Source organism: Pempheris klunzingeri, chromosome 14 (assembly GCF_042242105.1).
Source record: "Pempheris klunzingeri isolate RE-2024b chromosome 14, fPemKlu1.hap1, whole genome shotgun sequence".
NCBI lineage: Eukaryota > Metazoa > Chordata > Actinopteri > Acropomatiformes > Pempheridae > Pempheris > Pempheris klunzingeri.
Genome location: NC_092025.1, coordinates 18,188,003 through 18,213,899, shown reverse-complemented (window position 1 = coordinate 18,213,899; position 25,897 = coordinate 18,188,003). Strand labels below are relative to the sequence as shown.

Sequence of the window (25,897 nt, the reverse complement as noted above, 5' to 3'; positions counted from 1 at the left end):
TCTCTTTCTCACAAAAAAAATCAAAAACACCCACAGAGCCATCACACATTCATCGCTTCTTGTGTTTATAAATGCCCTTGAAAATTATCCAGTGAAGACTCTGGATGTGCAGGCAGAGGAGGGGATGTGGATCAATAGCAGTGAGATAATGGGAGCAAGGGAAATTGGGGGAGGTGGGGGCTATGGGTGGCTGAAATATCAGCACTCGAATGTGTGTGTGTGTGTGTACTTTTGTGTGTACGGATGGGGGTAGCAGCTCATGAGTGACAGAGCTCTGGTAGGTGGAGTCTGCATATATCGAGTGAGGGGGAATAATTCATGTGTATGTGCATATGTATGCATGTGGGTGTTATGATCATTGGAAGTATGTAATCCTGTGTGGGTGTGTGCGTGTGCGTGTGTCAAACTGTATCTAAAAGTGAGATGCCAGCAAGGTCGTAGGTCACATGCATGGGTGTATATCCGTACAGACAATGAGTACATGTGTGTGTGTGTGTATACGTTTGTGCACAAAGGCTAGAGTGCATCTCCACATGAGCAGCCTCACTTTTCAGTCCATTTAGCCCAGTAATGTTGACCAGCTAGGGCATGTAATGCATAGAAGGGCTTGAGTGGGCTTTTCACTCTAAAATTTCAGCCTATCATAGCTAATGGACAGTAATTACACCATTCAGGACACAATGCTGGCTCTTTTATGCCACTGTACCCACTGAAACAATCAAATAGCACTTTTTTTCCTGAGTTTAACATCAAAAGGTGAAGTGTGGTAAACTACTAAGCTGCTGAGTGCCTTTTCAGCTGGGAATGGTCACCTGTGACCTTTGTATGCACCATAACTAGAATAAGAATTAGTGGGATCATGTGGATTTTTATGTGCATTATTGTGCCACTTATTGTGCCCAATAAGTGGCTGGACATCAGCTGATCATATCCCCAAGATCAGCTGTGAAAAATATGCAAAAAGTGACTCAAAGACTGCCAACAATATACCTTTGAATACACTGAATGTGTAAAAGCTTTACTAGGGATATTTACTGACCAGATCTCAGGGGTGACATTGTATTAAAGAAAAAATGTAGAAGATTGGAAAAGAACTACCATGCTTAATCAGCTGTTCATTTATAATAAAAAAAGGTTTAAAAAAATGAAAGAAAAGAAACTACATTTATATCTTCAGTTGTAGCGTCCTTGAGCGAGACGCTGTGCTGCTCTGTGCTCATTCAACCCGAATCGCAATGGATAACAGCTACGTCCACATACCAAACTGACTTAAATAGAGCACTTGCAGTATTCCAACATTATACTCAGTATGATGAACGCGTCTCGGTAATTCCACAAAACTCCAAAAGTGACAGGGACAAAATGGAGTCCATTCAAACTCTAACAGAGGCTACATTGAAGTAACCTGGTAGGCAGCAAGTTATCAGCTATAAAATTGGCTTCTGTGCAAAACAGCAGCAAACTGATAGTGAATATGCTATCTTTCTCAACATCTGGCAAAGTTAACATCCAGCAAACATGGAGCTCTGACGTTCCATACAGAGGAAAAAAAAAAAGTCTAAAAAAGCCAACAAAAAGCAAAATGATTTCTGAGGCCTCAATTTTCACTTAAAGAACAAATATTGTTTTACACAACAGTTTATGGCGTTTGATGCTCTACGGCATGCTTACAAGCGAGCAATACTGCATGTTTTGCTGTGTCCGCATAATATGTGATGATGTTTCAGCTTTGTTTTCGCCTTACAAAGGGACCTTATGAAAGAAATGCACATGCAAACGAAGAAGAAAAAATGAGCAACAACGTGTGTATTAGTTTAGGAGGATTGAAGTAATTTAAGACATATGAGAGGTGAGTTGAGCATGGCCTGGACTAATGCAACCCATATCGATCTTTATCACCCCTACTTCCTGTGCATATGATATCCTAGACCTCCCTCGGCATGCTAAAAGCCTTCTCTCTCTCTCCATCGTTGCCTCTTGCTCAGATTATCTTCCCTTCCTCTGCTTTCTGTCTTTGTCTCCCAGTCCTTTACTCTCTCTTCCCCCCCATCTCTCGGGGCTCAAAGGCCACATTACCTTGACACCCCGTGTGAGTTCTGTCAGTCTGTCAAGCAGCCTGTCCGTGGGCTGGAGGTCAGAGTAAATCTGCAGCCAGTGTGAAGAGGCTGTGGCATTACATCCCCTGGCAAAGGTCACCCTCTTAGTGCACAAAAATGTTTCTGTCAACATATTCAGGTACCAAGGGAGCCACGATGCAACTAGCTAATAGTCAGTTAATGGTGCCTGCAGTTTCCATCCACTGATCTGATGATGCAGAGGATTACAATACAAAGTGCATTTTATTAACGACAGCTGCTCTTACTACGACCAGTTGACCCCAGCGTTTTCTTACTAAACCAAATATCATCAAGATTCAGAAAACACTTTTGTTGGCTTTTTTTTTTTACTTTTTGTAGTAACTTATTTTTTATCTAACACAGCAAATCCAATCCACATAAACTAGGATTACTCCTCTTTTTTGCTTATTTGACTTGTTTGTAACTTAATGATGATACAGGGTGCAATTACCATGACCGCACTGGACTCCAACAGTATTCAAATGTCACCTTCTGTGCTACAACGGCTAATTTGAATGTCCAAGGTCTTGTTTTGGTCTGCAATAGTCATTAAATGGGCCCCTGGGATTCAGAAACTCTGCAAGTTTGCAAGTTAGTAAGTTAGTGTTCCTCTCAAGTAATGAGAGAAAAACATGTTTTCCTGCTGCTTTTCCAAGTGAAAACAACACTGAAATCCTCAAGATTTTGTCGGTTTGGAAAGTGCAAAACCTGGATGCTGTGATTACTCTTTGGCTTTAAAACTTTAAAAAGTACATTTCATGTTACGCTGACACAAAGCTTCTTCAAATTAATGGACTTCAACAAATGTATTGTCTTTTATTGTCTTGACTCAAAGGCACCATGACAGGACAGGCAGGGCTGCCGAAAGGATCAAGCCTGGAACTCATCAGTATGAGAGAAGTCTCTCTTAACTTTGGCAACCAAATTAAACCACATACATGCGTGATATGACCATACTTTGTTGGTTAAGGATTTTGCCAATTGCTCCTCCAATTCAATCGCTTTATTTTATCTTTGCATTCAAATCGGTTTAGTAATTATTTCAGTGACATCTGAACATCTGGAAAAAAGTGGGCTTCGAGGTGCTCAGTTCCTAATCAGACTTGCAACGCTGTCTGGGCATGAAGCCACAGCACTGAGATAATGGGTCAATAGACTGTACTGAAGAATAATTAATCTCCTTATTACACTCAATAGAGGTTCAGCATTTTAATATAGCCATCTATCCTATCTGATCTGATGATGAATGGTAGGCCAGTAACTCTAGATTGAATCAAATAGAGCATCTGACTGTTTGAACAGTCTGACTACATGGTGGATCAGCAAAGTGGTGAAGAGGATTTCTTTTTTTGTCAAATCGACTTTGTACCCTATAAAATGATTTGTTAGAAACTTGTTAGGTTTCCATGGATCCTGCTGGTGAATAGTAGCGATTGGACATGCCAGACGTTTTGTCAGTCCACCTGTTCATCTGTCTCACCTGCCTCGCCTTGTCCTTCCTGCCTTGGCACTGAATCCATCATCCCATTGTAACTCTCCGCTACCACTGCCTCCACAGCCCCATTACTATTCGACACAGCATGGGTCCACACAAACTGATTATGCCAATGTTCAGCAAGGCCCATTGATTGCTGAGGGAAGCAAAGGCAGCCGCTTGGGTCAACCTGAGTCTGAACTTGCTGCACTCTGTCAAAGAAGTTTACAACTGCAAGAGGGAATTCCTCTAATTATTTTCAATCTCAGTTATCAGCAAAACACTTCCTGACACTTTTTTTTCTCCAATGTTTCAAAGTTTTAAGCAAACTTTGAGAGTAAATAAACTCAAAACGTTACACTGCCATTTCGTGCCACCAACATGGAAAGTTGCCAAACTTGAACCAATCTTCAGAGGTAATTTTAAGTTCATTGTTACGTCACACTACTGAGAAGCTACAGAGAAAGGAGTGAAAAGGAAATACACGGCATCTGGAAGGGGAATAAGTGATGGGTGCCATTTGGTGCAGAAGCAGAGAGCAAAGATTGGATGTGAGGATGCAGATGGTTTTAAAAGGAGTTGGTGTGATTTATAAGGCAGGAAGCAGCAGATAAATGAGGATACAGCCCAGCAGGGCAGCAACAACAGCAGCATCAGACTGGTAACAACAACAACAGGCCCCATTATCGATGTTTAAATAATAGATGGGGATAGAGTGAGGGTGAGGGAGGAGAAGAGATGAACAAGTAGTAGGGGATGCAAGAGTCCCTTACTAAAAACAGATGAGAAAGGAACGCAAGGGGAAAGAGGAAGACAGTGGGAAGTCCTTGCTGAAAACAGAAGGAAAGGAGTGATAAAGATAAAGACAGGGTGAGAGGACATGGGAACAACACAAATATGGGAGAAGCCCCAAAAAAAAAAAAAACACACAAAGGAAGCTTGCAAAGCTCGGCAAAGAACAGATCCCATGTTGGCAGCAGGGAGGGTCAAAGAGTTCGGCAGCAGAACATTTTGACAAGTCCTCCAGCAGCGGGAGGATGTGGACTGAGGTTGTGTTCCACCGGGATGAGCAGGACGTGATTTAAAGGGACAGTTCACCCATAAACACAACACAATAAAACAATAAAATGTAAGCAAGATGTTGAAAGCCTCTTAAAGACAACTGACTACTGACTCTTGGGAGAAGGGTATTCGAGCTCAAGCAGACCACCCTTTTTCAGTTCTGTGTTTATTGGAGATGTAAATAAATCTAAGTCTCCAGACTGCATCAGAAAAAAGGCCTCGCTGGCCCCACAGAGCAGCTCCACTGGCCTACATTTCGCTGTCTGTCATCTGATGCCAAATTTCCAGCCACACAGTCAATATTTCAATAACTATCCTCTGACGTTAGAAATTAGAGCAAGAGAGTATGACATAGTCTATGGTAAGACCCGCAGTTTAGAACAGAGGTTACAAACAAAAGTGCCTAAATGGCAAAATAAACTGTTTACTTTCCACTGCAGTTCAGCCCAGAGGGTTATTCTCTAAGTCTGCCGTAAACAAGGCAGTAGAAAAGACTGTAAAAGCCTGTTGGCAGCTGTAGATTCCCAGTAGAGAAGTAAAACTAAGCGAATTACACGAAACAACAGCCTGCTCACAACTTTTTGTCATCTGATCTTTTGTAGTGAGTCGACTGGTTATATTTTCAAACCAAAATTGCGTTTATGTTAATTAGGCCTCTGACTGGTGGGACATGTATTAAATGCAAAGCTGACATTACCTGCACTGGTGGTGTGCTGGCTCATTCAAGATGAATACATCATCACTGCAGTGAAGGATATCACCAATTCCAGACAGCTAAACTATCAAAAGAGACCAAATTCTAGAGAAAATAATTGGCTGCCATTCTGAGAAGGCAGTCAATGATAAAATTGTGAAAGTCTATTGTGGAATAAAGACAAAAACATTCACTGCTTTAGAGGGCTTTCTCTTTTTTTTTCCTCAAATTTCTCAGCCATCTTTCTTTCTTCCCTCATCCCTCCTTCCTTGAGATCCCAGAGTCAATTCACAAAACCTTTTCAGGGAATTAAAATCCCTTTGCAGACCACCCTCACACTCTGTCTTCCAGTTTGCCTCTCTTCCCTCCAACCTGACTGCGGTGTTTTGATTGCTACTGTATCTCCAGACAGAGCGCACGTTACCTAATGGGAGGAAAAAGGAAACTTAATTAACCTTTGCAAAAGGTGGGCTCATCACAGACGCTGGCCAATTAACTATAGACTTCAAACAGGGCGAGGTGGATGAAAACCTCAGCGGCTCTAAACTGAGGATAAATTAGCTACACTCATATGCAGCAAAGATGGGCCAGTAATAACATACTGATACAACAGTGACAAGTTACAAGATACAAGTTTTGTCTAATTTGCAGTTTTGGTTGTAATAACATTACACAAAAGTGGAGCTTAAGCATTTAATTAATACCTAAAATGTTAATGAGTAAACATTTGACTGAACAGAAACCTAATCTAGGTACATTCAATCAATATTGGTAAGTCTGAGGTCATTTAGAAAATGTTCATAATCGGGTAATTTTTTTGTCGCTTATCCAACATAATAACATCAGACAATTTTTCTAAAGTGAAAAATCTATATTGCTTTCAGCCTCCGAAAGCCTGTATTGGTCTAGTCGTGAATATGAAGACTTTGCGTGCCCGAAGGAGCTAAATCATGCAGCATATACCCCGAAGGTCACGTAAAATGTCACTTAAGATAAGCAAATTGGATGTGTCAAAATTGCAATTAAAATGTGTTTACATGGAAGCACTGATGAGCTATCATAAAGTAAAATAACAAAGAGAAATACAACCTAAGAACTGGATTTACAAGGTTTTCATTCAGTGGCACTGACATTAGACCTCTTGCAAGCAATGAGAGATCTATACATAATGTGGATCCCACAAGAGATGAGGAGCAGTAAAGACGAGTAATAAGGTATCTAAGTTCTGTGACTGCGTGTGGTACAGATTTAATGTGTTATCTTAGACAGAATCTTCTCACTCTATCCCCTTTCATCTCCTGGGACCTCATTATTACTTATCCTACTGACAGCATGTGCGCACACACACACACACACACACACACACACACAGGCACACGCACACACATTGAAGACAAACATCTCTGAGGCTTTTGGCACCCAGACAGGCGTTCCCAAAGAGACAGACACATCGGGATCTATCCATTCTGCTAGGACAACCAATGGGCCGTAAAGCAGGGGGGTCATGGCGTGTTCTGACTGGTTCTTCACCCAACCTTTTAGTTTGAAAATGAAAAAAAAAATAGAACAAACAACAAAACAAGAACCCATAAAAAAAAAAAGGCACATTTCATGCTCAGTAGTTGCATCATCATGAAGTTCACCAGGGGCTGGGCTAACTCTGGCAGATTATTCTGAGCAACTTAAACTAGGACATCAAACTGTTAATTATAAACACAACTACATCATTACCAGTCTACTGCTGACAATTGGGAGCCAACAGACAGATCAGATGGACTGCATGTGTACAATGACAGATATAAAGAAAAATAAAGAAGAATACAAAGATGTACACCATTGATTACAACAGCACCTTCCTGCACCGGCCAAAGACTTTATGACTTAAGTTCATCGGACTTTTTGCAAACAATGCCAATACCAAATATTTCGTTAGATTCTGTGTTAATGACTATTAATTACCATTATTAGTATCAAATGGAATCTTGATGATGCTGATTAAATTTCACAAACTATAATCACTATACATAGATCAATATGCTATAAATAGCGCGATCTTTGTCGCAACCTTTGTTTCATCATCAAGTGAAAAAAACATTTTAAGAATGTAATCCATAACCATAGGTCCGTAACATTGGCTTCTAAGCATTATTTTTAGAAACCCTTTAATTCAGCTTCTTCCAGCAGGAATAATAAAACACTGGTGCAACGATAGAATTTTTTTTTTTCCTGAATCTTTGTTACATTAACGCTCTTCGGTGACCACACAGAGTACAGCGCAATGTTTTGAGATGTGAGGTTTACCCTCTCAGATGACTAAATACTGTACAAGAATAAGGACATGATATATAGGGATCTTTTTTCCAACACTTCTACATAGAGATTTAAAAAATATTTCTTTTAAATTCATCCTCCCTTACAGTAAGGGGGCATAGGAACAGGCTTTGGCATGGTACTAGCTGTTGTGGATATCAGTATTTTTCAGGACACAACAGTTAGATAAAAATTAATGGAAGAAGCAAAGCATGAATGCATTTATAAACACACATAATAAAAATTCATCATATGCATATAAAAGCAAGCCCATTTTCTCTCATCCCCACCCTATCTCTTCTTCTCAGTAATACACAGACACACACACACACACAAACACCCACAGACACACATATGCAACAGCATCCTAAGCCTGAGGCACTGGCCAGAAAAGGGATTACGACATCGCTTACTTTGGAGGACCACGGCTGCAAGCAGTTGGCATAGCAACGGACCAGGAAAGCCATTTCCACGGGAGGGAGGGTGCCAGCGAGGGGAAGTTTCCCCTCGTTCACCAAAAGATGAAGAAAAAAATAAATAAAAAGAGAAAAAGAGGAGGGAAAGGGCTGACGGCGATCTCTTCGCTGCAAGGGGAGAATTTGTCCAGAAGGTGATTTTTAAAAATCCTCAGTGTTGATTTGGCAGTAAAAGGCAGAGGAATGGCTGAATATCAGATGTCGTTACAGAAGGAGACTTAAAGTCAAGGCCAATCCATTTATATGTCAAGCTTTCTGTCTTCTACTAAGGGACTGCAACAGAGAAGCTTAAAACACTCCTATAAATCTTGAGTACTGGAAATCTGCAGAATATTCAAAAGTAACCCCAGATGTGAGGGATGTTGCAGAAAGCAATCCAACTAAACGTCCAAATTCAGTAGATTTTTCGGTTAGAAGATAAAAGTAGAAACTCATTGAGTCATTATTTCTTCCTCTAGATTCACTTTCCTTCTTTAAAGAAGCAGAGGTTCCTTTCCTCAGCAGGTGAGCCAGTGCTGGATGAGAAGAGGGGCTTGTCTCTGCATCTGCAGCCCCCTGGGAAGAAGCCTCTTGCTTGGCTGAAAGTCCTCCAAACAGTCCCCTCTCACCTCCCAAAAGCCCGGATCATTTGCCTGCAGATCTTCTCTCATCTGCAATCACCATCTACATCTGTCAAACTCTCTGCCTGTTTGCAACTCTTAATCTCTCTACAGAGCTCCAGCGGTGCATGTGTGTGCCCAGCAGTGCAGCTCCATGGCAGGGGCCAGTGATCCCGCTCTCTTACCCCAGCTTCGAGCTCTCCTCCCTGGTTAGCGCTCTCACCTCACGCCGGCATTCCTCCTCCCCCTCCCACCCTCAGAGAGAAGCTACCGTGGCTAGGATGCTGTGCTGTGGCGAGCCAGCCGGTAATGGGAAACGGAGAAGAGACTGAGAGCGGGGAAGGAGGGAGAAGGGAGGAGAATCCAGCTGAAAAAGAATGACATCACCTGTGCAGCGAGAGGGAGAGGGAGAGAGAGCGAGGGAGAGAGTGGGAATGGGAGGTGGCGTGGATGAAGCGCGAGCAGGCAGAGGGAAACTGCATTAGATGGATTGGCTGCTGAGCAGATGTGGATGAGAAAGAGAGAGAGATGGACAGGGAGAGAGAATGGGAAAGACAGAGATAGAGAGGAAAGAGAGGGGGCATCTTTATTGATCTGCTGGTAACATAAAGCTGAGTGTATTGAGGCAACCCTCTCCCCTTTGTGAGCATGTCGCATAAATTACAAAAAAAGAGGGAGGGGGGATTGGGGGGCAACATTTTGGCAAATGTGAACACGCGACACAATAGCACAAGCCGATAATGGGCTTCCCCCCTTAAAAAGTCCCCGTCTGGAGGATTTGCGACACAGTAGACAGGATTTGACGTACAAGAAAGGCACATTACAATCCCAGATAAATCACTCTAATACTGGGCACTGCTGAGCAAAATGCTGAGGTAATAAAGGCATTAGGCTGAGAAGAAGTCTGTAATTGTACACTATTAGAAGCAGCCCTGGTTCTGACTGTGGGATACCATCAGAGAAAGTGAGAAATGTACATCAAATTCGATTCTAATGTGGTGATTTTAAACCAAGCTAATTATGGTTGACAATGTCTCACGGCATTTGAAGGGACTTCATTTCGATATGAAGCAGGTCCTACATGTTGAACAACACTTTACTTTTTCATGGTGGTTTTACTTCATTCATTATAAGTGGACACAAAGATATTTAACTCAAAAAGTAAAGCAGGATATGAAATCTAAACTCAATTTCTGTTTTGTTTTTTTCCTCTCAATCTCAACAATGAAACCATGTGCAACTTGACACTACAAGCAAATCAAAAGAACACAGAAGAGCTTTACATCACTGTACTGTGTACACGCAAAGGCAGTTACACAATAGAAGTTCGTGAGCTGAAGTTCCTCTGTAAAGCACCTGCCAATGACTTCTGTGTAAAATTTAATTATTTACTGCTTTAATGCAGCAGCTGCATGTTCTGCTTCACTCCCTGAAGAGGTAAAAGAGCTTAAGTTACACGCATGTGAACAACTTAAAACCCTTCAAATAAGAGACCTTTTGTGAAGATTTAAATAATGAAATTATATTCTATTTTTGGTGCTCGGCATTACTGCCCTCCTTTCCTTCTTTCTTCTTCTGCTCCTCCTGTATTAGCCTGCTTGTGTACTGTGGTGTTTGTGACACTGAGAAAAAGATGAGAGAGGGATGAAGTGAACGCAGAGACAATAGGAGCTGTTTGGATGTTTGGACGGCTGATTCTCCTCCAGCAGAGGAGAGATGCAAGCTCTTATTACCAGACACTTCGGAGAGGGGAGGATCGTTCTCTCCCTTTCTCTCTTCCTGACCTCCCTCCCCCTCATTCAGTATTCCCTGTCTGCCTCTGACCGTTCTCCTTCCTCACTCGCTCCGACTTAAAATCTTTTATTTCCTGCCTCAATATCTGTGCTGGCGTCGATCATTGTCTCTTTTCAGCACCAACTCCCTTTGAAGATCTCCTCTTCTCTCTGTTTTATCAGCTGTCCATCTATCCAGGCTCCTCTGTCTGTGCTCCCATTTTCACTCTCTTTCTGCCTGCTGCTCTGAACCAGGATCTCTACCCTCAATCCTCTCTCCTCTGTGTGTGTATGTGAAACGATACGCACCTCCCGACTAGGAATGACATCATCTTTTCACTCTGCAGCCAATCAGATACAAGCACATGGAGCCCTGCCTTCAGAGAAGTGTTATGTACACAAGAGAGACAGACAGAGCATGAGAGACAGAAATAGATGGGGAGAGAGAAAGCAGACAGGTGGATGGAGCGAGATATAGATGGATAGATTGAAAGATAGATAGAAAGATGGAGAGAAGAGGGGAGTGAAAGTAAATGTGAAAGTAAAGAGTGTCTCATAAGATTGTGTGTGTGTGAGAGAGAGAGAGAGAGAGAGAGAGAGAGAGAGAGAGAGAGAGAGTGCCTCAGTGTGCACTAACTGCAGTCTTTCCCCCTTTCGCATACGATGTGCGCAGCACTACATCATTCCCTTGCCCTGCTGTCAAAGCCCACATGGACACACACACACACACACACACAAACACACAGTTGCTGTGTTAGCTTTCTCAAAGAAATAAAATAGAACATTAGAAAGAACATAGAAAAGAAAAATAAAAAAGAAAATCACTTTTCTAAGTTTGGAGCTTCCATAGTTAAGCCTCTGCCGGTCTGCAGTAACACAGCAAGACTGTGGTGAAGCGTAGCTTTGGAGAAACAGCTGGTCTTATCACCAATCAATTTTTTCATTAAATATTTACAATGCAACAGGTAGAAAAACTTTAATTCATTAATAAACATTAATTAAGTTACAAACCAATTTTTTTTGTCACATGAGAAACTGTTTTGATTTTCTTGGTCAATGATTGATGAGAGACATTTATAATTCAGCTCATCCTGTCATAAAGAGCTCTGCTGCACATTGATGAGTTTTACATTTCATGTGGTGGCAACAGGAGCGTGTTTTTGGGGGACACAAAGTGATCTGTAGGACATTGCTGCAGAACTAAGCAATGACCAAAGGTGCAGCCAAAATCGAAAAACAGAAGAGTTTCATAACACTCGCCTCGCCGGTTTAAAAAAAATAGCTTGATGGAATAACTTACCTCACAGTAGCCAGAAGGATACATAAAGAGATGAAATTTAAAAAGATAAAAAGAGACAAAAGAAAAGAAATGATGGATTCAATGTGACACTAATAAATACCAGATAAAGGAAATCTCCACATATCACTGTATTGTAGCAGCTTATAAGCATTTTATCTAAATTGATTTCCATTTGAGAAGAGGATTTAGGGGAATTAAAGTAAAAAAAACAATATGTGAGATCTTTACTCATTTACATAGTAATTTCTAGTAATACATCGTGATGTGGTTTCAAATTATGCAAGTTCAAACATTTTACTGTGTGACTGCCCTGATTTCTCAGTTCAAACAGAAAAAGTAAAGACATATGCTCATCTGCATAACGCGCCTCAGAGGACCGTTTACTGTAATTCAGCACATGATTATGTAGGATCTGTCTGCAAAACACGGAGCAGGATACGCGTCACACAGGAAACACTTCCTGGAACACTCTGTCAGCGATTGTGGGCGTTTGAGAGCGAGTGCTAGGTAAAGTCAGGTGATTATGGACAAGATGGAGAAGAAAGAGGAAGAGCAATAAACGACGATCAGGGAGAAAGTCAGTAAATTAAAGAGCAAGAATGAGACACAGTTTAAGACATAGAGGGAATGTGAGAGAGAGAGAGAGAGAGAGAGAGAGAGAGGGAGAGATCAACAATAACAGAAAGTGTGTGTAGAACTGAAAAACTTAAATGTTTTTGGAAAGCATGACAAATTTGGGCAAGCACCAAAAGACAGGAAATGTGACCTGACCAATGGCAAGCTGTCAGACAGACGGACTCGCACACATCAGACAGTTTGCACCGACTAGACATGCATCCTGTGTGTGTGTGTGTGTGTGTGTGTGTGTGTGGGTGTGTGTGTGTGTTGTGTGTAGTGCTCACTGGGGCGTGACATGGCTCTGTGATTTCTAAGGGGGTCCTGTCTCTCTTTTGTCATTCGGCCTGGTGCTGCTGAGAAAATAGCCCCCCTGGGACACCAAACATACAAATATGAACACCCTCACATGCTTGCACAAAGTAGCCAACTGCACCCGGTAAGTGGGTACGTGTGTGTGTGTGCGTGCGTGTGTGTGTGTGGCTACTGCTCACAGCTAATCAGTCCTGCCAGGCTAATTAAAAAGAGTCAGCTGACTAAAGCCCCTGTAGCTCTGTAACACACAAATGTGCGTGCACATACACAGAGAGAAGTGCTGAGGTTTTAAAGGCCTGTATCTCTCTGCTGGGCGGCCACACAGTCATTTCCATGGACACTGTGCCTATTTTACAACATAACTAATGAAGCAGAAAGAGAGCAGTGCTGCTTTGATGCATCACACATCTTTTTGCCACGTCAAGGTGAGACTGGATTAGTCTGATGTATATTTTCCTAATTAAGGGATTAATCATTTGGCCTATAAAATGCCAAAGATTTGTGAATATGGCAATTCCCAGAGCCAAAGTTGGCATATTCTAACAACTCATGCAGATTTTTATTCCTTCTTTTCCTTACCCCATTTGAACACAAGTAAAAAAGATCATCATTAAAAATCTTACTAACTCTTTTTTTTTAAATTGCATGACTCCTTGCCTTCTAAAAGTATTATAATGTCACAGCAGAGAGTAGCCGGTAAAGTACAGTTGTTCAAAGCCAACTATAATCTGATGGTTTCCTGTGTACCGTAGACAAGTACACAAAGAGCAGAAAGTCCTGCTCACACAAAAACATTCAGAAACAAAGCGGCAACTGTATGAATGCGCTGACTGCAGCCATCTGAACTCCTGTGTTCTTGTGTGCAGACACTCAGTGTCTGCTTGTGTGAGTGCGTGCGTCTGTCTGAAGGACAAGACAGGAATTCCTGCCATTTAAACCGGCCCTTCCCTTTCCGACTGAAACCCACAGAGAGAGCCAGCGAGAGAGATTCAAGCCCCGAGGACACAGAGATGGAAAAACATAAAACAGGTAATGAAAAAGGCTGAAAAATAACCGCAAAGATGGACAAGGTGTGTATTCCATATATATTCCATAAATATGGTGGAATCAAACTCTTGACCAATTCATGTATCTTTTGACCTTCAACTGTAGCGGAAACTCTGAGAATGCAACAGTGTGCAATTTTTGGAGTTTTCCTTAAAATAACTTCACAAGTGGCGCCTCACATGACGCATATGATGAGCAAACACACTAATTAAACAGAGATGAGTGGGTCATCATAAAGAGCAAGACATATTGACAAAAACGGTCAGGACTGGAGTAAGACATATTGAAACTGAATAAGAAAAGACAGTGAGTCAGAGATGAGCACGCAAGAGGAAAAAAAAAAAAAAGTTAAGTGAGAGGAGCAGACTCCCAAATGAAAAATTTAGACAAACAGAAGGAAAGGGGGGGTGGGGTGAGAAGAAGGGAGAGGCAGGATTCATGAGGTGAAGGAGAGGTAAGGGAGTGTAAAGCTTGTGTTTTATTTCAGGATATAGGTTCTGTTTACTTTCATCCATTTATTTCCACTGTCAAGATCCTTTGTTGCTGAGCCTTGTCGACAGCATGAACTAAAGATATCCTTAACTGCCCCTTAGCACAAACCGGCTGTTCACAAACTAATTTTGGAAAAAGGGAGAATGCTTTGTTTGCATTTTAAAACCTTTGGGTCAATGCTGTCTTGAAGCACTTTCAATCACATTCTAAGAAAAACAAGGGCCAAAAGAGAAAGAAACATGGACAAAAGCCTGAAAATGTATTAATATGAATGGATAATATAATGTATGTATACTATGTATCTATACGCCTGCACATGTTTCATAGACAAACATAAAACATTATCACACAGAGGCCTCAGAACAGGGAAGATGAAGGTTAGACAGAGGGAAATGGCAGGGAGGGAAGATGACAGGAGGATAAGCGACAGAGGTAGAAGGAGGGAGGGAGGGAAGGAGGAGAAGAGAAGAAGCAGAGAGGAATATAGAGGAGGAGTTCAACAGCGTTGTCCTCTTAGTGCTGCTGATGTAATCCCTAAAATTAGCAGCAATAACAGCCGCAGATAGTGCCCCACTGGTACACTGCGCTGCCCACCGTACTGTATCTACACACCCTCATGCACATAGGGATGTCTGCAGAGCACACAAGAAAGAAAGCTTGCCGATACACTGCTAAGGAACTCTGAGGTGTTACATCTAAACCCGCCATTGCGTGTTATAATACTGCCTTTCATAATTTTGTGCCAGATCATTTATTTCAGGTCAGACTATTTACAGGCCTGTGGAAGTGTTTCAATATGGCCTTTCTGCATGGACGATGAATGCAGCAGGAGTCCAGCAGTAGGCCGGAGCACCGCTGGGCAACTGAGGTCTGTGGTTTTGTTGGTTGTTTGGAGGCATCAGTCCAAGACTGAGTTGAGTATTTGGAGCCTGAGTCACAAATTGAGGAAGTAAACAAGTCATTGATTGGCACATGATCGCTGTACTGGACCACGCCAGCTGTTTGGATGAAAAATATTTTGATCTTTTTGGCTTTGTTTTTTTCCGCTTTGACTATTATCTTATCTATAGCTCTTCCCTATTTCTTGTTTGTCCTCCCTTGCAGTAGACTTTAAGCTGGTATATAAGAACAATGCTGGACATTTTGTAGTAGTGTATGGAGGGTGTTAAGGGCCAAAACGATATATATAAGTACATGTATAATTAAGTGTATAAATGAATTAATAAATACATTAATAAAAGAAATGATTCATTTATTTGCATATTCAATTATATAATCACACATTTATCTGCACATTTGACTATTTATGTATTGATATATTTAGTTTTGGCCCTTAAAACCCTCCATAGTAGTGCAGCTTAGTTTCATAACCTGGCACACCTGTCATGCAAGCAAAGAACAAGACTTTGCATTAAAAATTAAAAAGGCGAGGAGGAGAATTAAAAATTCAGTACAGGTGACATCCACGGTCACTTCTCGAAATGTTTTATGATAATAATAATAATAATAATAAAACTCCCAGCTTTAAGGCGCTTGCCAGTTAGTCTTGACACACTGAAGTCCACCTCACTGACGGTCTAAAATAATATCATGGGTTACATTCAAGTGCAGTTAACCCCGGATGGATCATTCCTCCGCTGCCTCTGACCTCCCTACGTCACTCTCCTGTCTTAACCCCTCTTGACCCTGCCTTTCTTTCAACCCATCCTTCCTGCCTCCCATTAAATCCTCATCTGACCTTCCCACAACCTTCACCTTTCTGCCACATCCCCGTGCCTCACCGCCCCTTCGGCTGCACGCCCACTCATTTTTTTTCATTACCTGTCAACCCCCATTATCTTCCAGTCTTCATTTCACCTTCCTCTCTCCTCCCTCAATCCCTGCTCTCCATCTCAGCCAGCTCTTGGTCCTTCAGAGCTCCTCACGCCTGCAGTATCCGTCTTTTCTTAATCCTCAGTTTCTTATCACTCCCTCACTCTTTTATGACCGTCTGTCTTCACCGTGTTCAAAGACACATTGCGATTTCTTGCCGGTTCCATACCTCTTCCGTATCTTTTTCATCTTTGCTCAGTGTTATGTTGCATTTTATATAGTTGTCAACTTAGCTTCCCATTCTCTCATCCCACTTTCTCTTACTTCTCCCACTTCCTCCCCTCATTCTGTCCTTCTACCCGCAGTCCTCCTTCCTCTCCTCTTTGATTTTTTTAAAAGGTTATTCTCATGGCATCTCTTCTTCACTTGACATCGGAGAGTGAACGGAAAAACAGGAAAAGAGGAAGAGGATGTTTGACGACGGCCGAAAACCTAGATCAAAATAACATTGCCAAGTTACAGTTTTCTGTCTTTGTTAGTCCTTTCAGATTTGCTTTACAGGTTTTAATGTCCTACTAGTAAGCAGAATAAGAAGGAATGACAAATTGTGTGGAAATCATTCATCAAGTTCAGTGCAAATTTCAACAGAAAATCCAGTTAAATAGCAGTGAGTTGTCTTTCAATTCCCTTCTATTATGCAAATAGTAGGAGTTGGGTTCATCAGGACAGACAGCTAATTTCCCGAACCAGGTAACATTACCCCACTACTGAGGAAGACAGTGAGATGATTAAAAGTAAATCTAAATAAATCTATACTGTATTAACATTCACACAGTTTACTTGAAGCTATAAAACTAGAAAGATACCATGTTATGCACTGCAGCCTTCCTTACATTGCACCATTTTCTGAGTGAAAACATACAACTTTCCTCATTGTCTCATCGCCTTATTCCTTTCCTCCCCCCTTCTTCCCGACTCCCTGTCTCTCCCTTGGGCCCTGCTTGGTGTAGCAGTGGCAGAGCTGGCTGGAGGGCCTTGGGGTTTAGCTGGCCCCACCTGCATTCTGATAGAATGAGACCAGATGAGCTCAGGAACGGACTGGATGCATTAAAGCAGCAAAGGGCTTTAAAACATAAGCACTCCAGAATGTTTTAGCTCTGCAGAAGTTCAGCGAGGCAGACGTACATAAAACCTACACACTGTATGCGTGCGCAGTTAAACTCACAGCTGCAAAGTACTACAAAAAAAGTACTAAAAAGCCAGACACACCCAAACACTGAGAAATAGTCGCACGCACAGCACGCATGCAGTTTTACCGCCACACAGATTTTTTAAAAACACGCACACGCACACACACATTAATGACAATGAAAATGAAGCCAGGAATATTACGGGAATGTTAACAGCTTCATCATTACATGATGCCAAGCAAAACTCTATAAATTTGACCGACACCAGTGAGCTCATTCCAACACAATCAGCACAGGAAATTGACTTTTTCAACAAACCACCACAGTGACTGGTGCTCCACAGACTTCCCAGACATGTTTACTGTTTAACCAGACGTTTTAACATAAGCAGGCTCAGATTAGTCACATTTTACTTGCCAATGTGGCTGGTAGAAGCACACTTCGAAGGCCATATCAAATTCACCAGAAATAACAGATACGACAAAGCAAATGCATCTTGCCATCACCCCATCCCGATGACCTTCAAACCTGAAGGGAGGTCGAAGGATGATGCAGGGTAATTTTTGCATTACTCTTCACACCAGGTTATGACAAAGCATTTGTATGAGTCACACAATGACTTGCTCACTGCATGATGAATGCAACCTTAGATTTAACCTGATTGTAAGCAGTGACGTTAGAGTAACCTGAGCAATGTCACTCTGCATGATGGGCATAGACTCATCCAATTGGGGTAATATGATGCGACCAAAATCAGCATCATCTAGGTAACGTCATTGCTAATGGCTCCCTAAAAATGAACTACTATCATTTGAAGCAAGAGTTAATTTTGTTTTGAAGTGTTAAAGCCTCATACCAAACACACGAGGCCACGTAAGCTTTTACTAGATCTAGTTACAACAATGAAAAATACCGAAAAACTAGCATGTTTTTTTTAAGCATAAGCTGCATTCTTGAATTTATTTTTGACCCTGGAAACAAATTCACCTCTAAGGTCATTCAGTGGCTGTTCTGAAGCTTAGTACACAGAGTCCCTTTCTCAGACCTCAAATTCTTCTTAGTGAGGGTGAGAGAAGTTGTGATTTGTTGTTTCCTGCATGCAGGGATGTCTAATCAGTGGCTAAACACACCAGCTAACTAATGTGGGCAAGCAGGAGGCGTCTACAGTAAAAAGTTTACTTTTAGAGATCTTGCTTGGAGTAGCATGCACCAACCTCCACCTCTGCCTAAAGGAACTTCATTACAAATTCACTGATGTCTGATGCTGTAATTATCAATTCGGGTTTGAACACTTAGCTCATGTGTGCCACAGGTTAGCCAGAGAGGTTGTGTTTGGATGAAAAAAAGAGAGGCAGACGTCTGACGTTTAGCCGTGTAACACAGGAAGCTAGCTAACCACAGACGCTGCAAGAGACCTGGTGTTTTCCGGAGTGTACCGACACTCGATTGCTTCAAAACAGCGAGAGAGGATGCTGCTTCATGCTTTGAACGTTTCAGAAGCATGAAAGGCATGCTCAAGACAAATCTAGCTGCTTATAACACAGAGGACTTCACATAGTGTGCAAACATCTGTGTGTATATAGTCATATGATGCAGTGTGTTAGTGGCTCAACTCTGAATTTAGCACAACTTGGATCACTAAGATAGCGTAGTATTACTCTTTGCTGATTTTATTCTAGCGCTGCTGAAGTATCCAGTGCAGATGGCTGAACCAGCATCGAGTTAAATTAATGATCCCGGGGCGCCACGGAATAGCCTGGCTGTAAAAGCCTTACAGCAGGTTTCCCCTGCAAGGCAAGTGAGGTGATGGGTACATCTATCTATCTAGGTCCAGTGAGAGAAAGACAGCAACCCAGTGAGGCATCTGATGTCTTACTGAACTGACTTTCTCTTTATCCAAGTGTGAGTTGTTCTGTGCTGTGTTTCTTTTTCTGTGCAGTGTGTGTGTGGTGTATGAGTCTGACATTAGTGAATCCCAGTGGTCTGTTGTGGTAGTGACAGAATGCATAGGGCCTTCTGTGTATCAATGGGAATCCATCACAAACAGAGTCATCGCAGAAAATATAATAAGTAACATAAATTAATGAAATGAAGCTTGATCAAAACACCGGCTTGTATTTCCTGCCACATCCAGTAGGCCCTCTCATTGGTGTGATTTATAGGTAGAAGCTGTATTGTCTTAGATTTTACGCTCAAGATGCAAGAGATGCTACATTTTCTTCCTCTTTCTACACCATTTACTGGACACCTCTCAAATCATAGCTTCAGGAACTTCATTCAGTCCAGGGCGAGCCATTAAGAGAAAGAGGGAGAGAGACACCAGACACTAGTGCACACCCGTGATAATGGATTACTGATGTCATTATGGTTTAATAAGGCCTCTAAACAACATCCTCTGATCCACTGCCAGAAAAACAGTTCTGTGTGTGTGTGTGTGTGTGTGTGTGTGAGAACAACATACAGTTATGGCCTGTGTAACATCCATTCATTACTGTTATATCATCATAAATGGGCAAAACCCTAAGATACATAGAAAAAAAGCAAAGAAAAATCCCACTCAGTGTCTCATTGGAGCTTGGAGTGTGTTTTGCTGCTGTGACCAGTTATTTGCCATGTTGGTTTAGTAATTACAGAGAAAAGATATGTATTCAATTGATCAAACAATCAATCAATAAACGAATAAGTCAATTATTTCTTAAGGCATCTCCACAGCAGCAGACTTGAACTTGAAAATTTGTGGGAAAAACCAAAAATGACACTATTGAGAGTGGTCTCAAATCTGTCTATGTCCAGTCCAGTTTAAATCTGAAAAAAAAACAAAAAAAAAACAGCCCACCTCATCCTTCATTTGTTAACCAGTCAGTTGTGGTTCCCAGCATGCATCTGTTTACTCCACAGTTAGCCCCCTTCCCATCTGCCACCCACAGTGTCAGTCGACAGCAGTGCGTGCATGTGTGTGGCAGCCTTAAAATTACCCGCTTTTCTCAACGCTTTCTAAACAACAGGTGCATGTACCGGGACTGACTCGCATGTATGCCAGACACATCAACAGAAAACCTCTGATGGATGCAGACACACTGCAGGACAAAAGGTTGGAGCAGAGACAGACTTAAAATGTAGGGAAAGGTTGATTTGGTATTTCTTCCTACCTGGTTGTTGACATAATTCTGAAGACAAGAGATGTCAGCAGGAACATGAAAAAGGAAGAGAAAGAAACAAGATACAGTCACAAAGGGACAGCATGCAAACTCTCCACATGTGTGCGTGGTGAGAGTAAAGTGGCTACAGAGTAGCATATCAGATTCTTGTAATCTATATTCTCATTTAATAAAAGAAAAGTGAGCATGTCAAGGGCCCCATTTAGTCACTTAACAATGACCAGAGTACAATACATGTCATAGTACTACAATCTCTTGTGTTAGGGGTGCTTTCCTTTTACCAAATATGTCTGTATCTCACCCTTCCTCCTATTGTGCTCAAATTTAATGCAGGACTAATGTAATTCTCTTTTGTAATTCCAGGACTCTCCCACTGTGCCGTTTGTTTTTGCCCTGCTTCTTTGGAGTGGTGCTGCGCTAGCAAATCAGAGTGGTTAGCCTTTAGAAAAATAAATGCAGTAACAAAAAAGAAGGAGGTGGGATTCGGTGACTCTGAGGGCTAGAAACGTAATTTTTAAAAAGTGGAACAATCACCATGAGACCACAAAGGCACATAGGGTCAGCAGAGGACACTTAAAGCTCTCCATTAAGTTCCTTTGTAACACCCCAGGGAGCTTTGCATGAGCTGGGAAAAGTGTGTACGTGAGCTAAGTGCTAAAGTTTGTGTGGCTCTGTGTTTGTGTGTGTGTGTGTGTGTGTGTGTGTGTGTGTGTGTGTGTGTGTAAGCCTTTGTGACTGTGTGTGGCAAAGTGTGGCTTCTGGTGATTAGTCAGAGCAGTAACTGACACACGGCTGGCCCCCGTGATCCTATCAGAGGGAGGGAAACCCAACCTCATACAAAGGACCGAAAGAAAACTCCTGCCACAGAATCAGTTGACCAAGTTTGTTTCTCTCTTCCAAATTCCTTTCTAATTGGAGTGAAAATGTGGGTGACAAAAACAAACGGTCAAAAAGCCTTTTCCTTTCCAGAAACCTCTGAAAACTGCATAATACTGTTATAAATCATATAAAACCTAACCAGCTATGAATATTTGGTAAAAGAAATCAAACGTTAAGGGTGAAACTGTGTAACTGTGGTTGGATAAGTTCATACTATGGAAGTTGTTAATTGTTTTACATTGTATGACACCATCAGTGGCAGTGAGAGATAATGCAAACTCTCTTTTACTATTTACACGTTAAATACATGTTGTGAGAGCTATTGTTATTAACTCCTACCGTGTTGTAGCTGGCAGGTTCTTGGCCGTCTGTGATGAGTTCGCGCTCTCCCCTGGGGTTGACCCTCCTGAAGCGTCGTCTGGACCTGCGTTGAGATCCCTCTCTCTGCAAGAAACTGTCGTCCCCCTCACTGCCGTTATCCACCTGCAATACACAGTCGAAACCCTCCTCAGAACAGTAGCCTCTAGGGGATTCGCACCCACAACCGTCAGGTGTGTGGGAACAGCTGGAAGACTGACCCTCGCTGTTTGAGAGCTGAGAACACGGCTCAGAGCTGCTGTGTTTTAGTGGGTCAGACTTTTGGATCTTAGGAGCCGAGTGGCGATTTGTGAACAAGTTCTGGTTCTCAATTTGTGATTCCTGGCTCTTATAATCCAAGTTTTGGGTCTTAAGTTCTTTTAAGTTCTGAGAGTCTGAACTGCGATCCTTGAATGTGTTCCTTTCCTTTTCCTGTGGCTCGGCTTCATGTCCCGGAGCTTCTGAGATCTGGTCCTGCTCTTCTGTTGGCTCCTGGTTGAACATCCAGTTCTTCCAGAGCGCAGAGAGCCGGTGCCAACGGAGCACACTCATCCGGACGCGAGGACGGGATCAGAACAACACATAAAGGCAGGAAATACCAAGGCAGCAAGGAAATAGTTTCATACAAAAGATGAACGGAGTCGCATCCAAATTTTAAAAAAAGGTCCAAAACTTGAGGGATCCTGCAACATTACATCCTTTGGGGAAGTGATCCACAAAAAAAGAAAAAAAGAACCAAATTAAATAAACAAAGAGAGAGACAATGAGGACAAAAAAAAAAAAAAAAACAAGGGTTGTGTCTCTTGTTTTCTCAGATTTGGCAGGAGTTGTCCTCTTCTGAGTTTAGAGCAGAGTTCAGCAGCTCAACACGTTGCATACTGACTGACTGTCTTACTCACATGCTCGCTCGCTCTCCCTCGCTCGCTGTCTGACACGCGCACAGAGCATACACTGTTTCCTCCAGGAAACCGTAAATATACAAATATCCTCACCAGGCAGAAAAAGAAAAAAAACGCACTGCATACAGATTCCAGCCATACAATTCGTTCCCCACAGGCTTCTTGTGCCGGTCTGTTGTTGCAGGAGGAATTTGTTTTCTTTCTCAATTGCATGATGTTAAGTGAGTCAATAGCCTCTTTATGTCAGGAATGACGATATTTCAGAAACATTTGAAATGCGTTAACAAACCTTGAGGACGGACTTTGCCTCAACTTTGTGAGCTGCTTTTTAATCTTGCTTCAGCATCTTTTATTTTCTTCTGTTTTGTTTTATTTTCTTACAGCTGTAAGTTTTGTGATTGATAGTTTGAATGTTATAGCTTGTGTTGTGCTAGATAGAGCAGAAATACTACTGTACATATTCCAACTCAAACACTCCCTGTTATGGTCTTTTCTTCATTTTTTCACATCTTCATTGTTTTCTTACAAAACATGTCGGTTGAAAGAGTCCTTCAGCGATTTAGCGTTGCACTTTTATAACACCGGCAGACTCACAATGGACAGTTTAAAAACAAAATATCAATGGATGCAACAGAACTGGCGACATGTCATTTTTGTTCGACACCTTGTTTTTCCTTGTTAAAACCTGGCACCTACATTACCAACAATGCAATCGACTAATGACACTTTGGTTGGATATTGGGGTGTGTTATGCTAATAGCAGCAAATACAGCCTCAAGCGTCAAGCTAGCGTCATGCAGAGGTGAGAACCGGGCTGCACAGGACAGTTCCACACCCTCAGGTTTGTTTCATTTTGAAACTTGATTTTTTTTTAGCACCAATTGACCTCAGGTGATGTCACTTGACATCCTCGAGTGACATCACAATTTACCAGATTTTGTGCAGCTTTCTCGGGAGCCACAAAAGGCTTCGTTTCAGTAGTACTCCCCAGGACCTGTAAACAGACTTAATCATGCAAAATTTGTGTAGTTCCCCTTTAATTAAACTCGATTCATACATTACAAGTAGATGTCACTGCTGAAACAGGACTCGGTAGCTGCTAGGGGTTGAAACAGAGTTCTGTTGTAATACACAGAATAACTTCTGCAACGTGGATAGTCTAGCTGTTAATGGACTCTGAAACAACCGTACAAGGGACAGTTCAGCTATAAAATCTGACAGCTGTAAAAAGGGGCCGGTATTGGTATCGATGGGTCCCTTCTCACGGCAAAAAAGTGTCATATCGCCTCGTTTTAACAAGCTGCGCGAGACAGACAGCCTGAAGGTAATGCACTCAAAATTCTTGGGGGGGGGGGTAAGTTGTGAAGTGTACCAGACTTTTATGCCGACCCTGTGACCATATAAACATACTGTTGTCTCACTGTGTATGTGCCTCTCTGGCTGCTTGACTCACTAAAACCCCTGTCTATCCAATGACCACCAGTTCTCTCAGCCATTAAGAATTCTTGCCTTTATGTTTCTGACTGACTATCACGGCCATAATGTGACCACATTTCCTGTTTCCTATCTATTTAAATGTGTGTGTGTGTGACTAACTTCACATCTACTCATCTGTCAGTTTACATTCCTTCATTCCTTTCTGTCTATCTGATGGTTTCCCTGCCAGGGTGAGTCATCCCCTTTTGCTAACTTTTTTTTTTTCTTTTGCTCTATTCATTCATTTCTTACTCCCCTCTTCCCACTACTTATTTCCTTCAATTCCCTTCCATTCCCACCACACACACAAACACACACATTCCCTCAAAACAACCCCACCCTGTCAGTCTGTGAATGTCACTCCTGTCCATCCTGTGACCAGAGTCATGACGACAGCCACAAATTACACCCCCTCTACTATTCCCATGGCCCAAATTAGCTGATTGGCAGCAATGCAGTGTGACTAGACCACAGTCCCACTGCTCTTGTGTGTTCATGGATTTATCTGTGTGTGCAAGAGATTCTTATTCCTCAGTGATCCAAGAATTCCTTTATTTCTATTTCTGAGGGTATCATTCATAATAAGGACTCACTGCTCAGGGGCTTCCCAGAAACCACTCGTCATTCAGCCAGTGCTACGGTGTCTTTTTTTGGATTGGGGAAAAGGCTGTGCTGTTTTCTTTGTCTGTTCAGCTATTACCATTCAAGCTGACAGTCCCTTTCTGCCTGAAACGTAACGTGCAACTACAGTGAGTCAGATGGGTTTTCCCAGTAAAGTGTCACTTGACGGCAAAAAAAAATTATTATTATTATTTTAACTAGATATGTTGCAGATTGGTATCAAAATCTTCATCTACTCACACTAATTCTTCATTTGGACACAAGCAGCACTTAATCAAATGAATATTTATACATATTAGCTACAAGAAGTAGCTACATTTTGGTCATAGACTAGACAATCAGAGGTAATTTGAAAAAAAGCCACACCAGTCACTTGTCTTTCTGAAAGGGTGAATCATGTTTCTCTCCATATTCTAAGCTGAGTGGGTATCTTTACAAAGAAAAGACAACAGTTCTCTTGCGGCATTGAACAACAGCTCCCATTAGTCTAACACAGAGGTGCTCTGTCAAACCCTTGTGGGCCAAATGAGCTGAGCGGTGTAACAACTACGGGGTGTTTAAGACTTTTGCATTTGACAACTGGAATATTTTTTGGCTCAGCTCCGCTTAGAGGAGCACAAAGTTGTCTAAATTTAGAAGAAACACCCTGACAGTCTCAAAGATGAGATATTTACCTGACTGTTACAACACTGTGCGCTTAATATTTGACAGGAGATCATAATGACGAGTATCATTATATATAACCCTGACACAGCCTTTTATCCCACCCCACGGACACTACATGTTACATTAATGTAAAGTCCTTATTATTTGCCAAACTGTGTGTTTATGTTTTGAATTTTCATTGCTTTTATTCTTTTATTGTATTTATTCTTATTTTTTTTACGTATTACTTTTTACTGTCCTTATCTTCTGTCTTTTCCCTGCTCTGTTTCTACATCTTTTGTCTTCTTGCTTTAACTTTATCTTAATTCTTACCTTAATTCTGTCTTACTTTTATTACAACCTGAGAATCCTGCTTTGCTTTGTCTGTCAAAGCACTTTGTAAACTCAGTTTTATCATGTTGATGATTATTATTTTTATTACTGTTGTTGTGGTTATTACAAATACTACTACTGCGTCTTTACTATTTTGTGCTACACTATTCACTTCCTATGACTCAGATACTTCGGATCCAAAGACCCTTCCTGCTCTGGTGTGTTTTGGCTGGTGGAAACGATACAGACCATTA

General features: G+C 41.7%; 1 protein-coding gene across 5 annotated transcripts in view; it reads right to left on the bottom strand.

Moving 5' to 3' along the window:
• The window catches only part of LOC139213416 (rap guanine nucleotide exchange factor 6-like), a 134,915-nt gene that overhangs the window by 58,628 nt on the left and 50,390 nt on the right, over positions 1-25,897 (bottom strand). For 3 of the 5 annotated variants that reach the window (XM_070844097.1, XM_070844098.1, XM_070844099.1), the window contains exon 1: positions 21,652-22,380. In XM_070844097.1, the coding sequence (XP_070700198.1) occupies positions 21,652-22,221 (570 nt within the window). In that variant the 5' untranslated portion in view covers positions 22,222-22,380. Of the gene's footprint in view, positions 1-21,651; positions 22,381-25,897 lie in introns of those variants that run through there. The other 2 variants (XM_070844100.1, XM_070844101.1) reach the window with 1 other exon arrangement.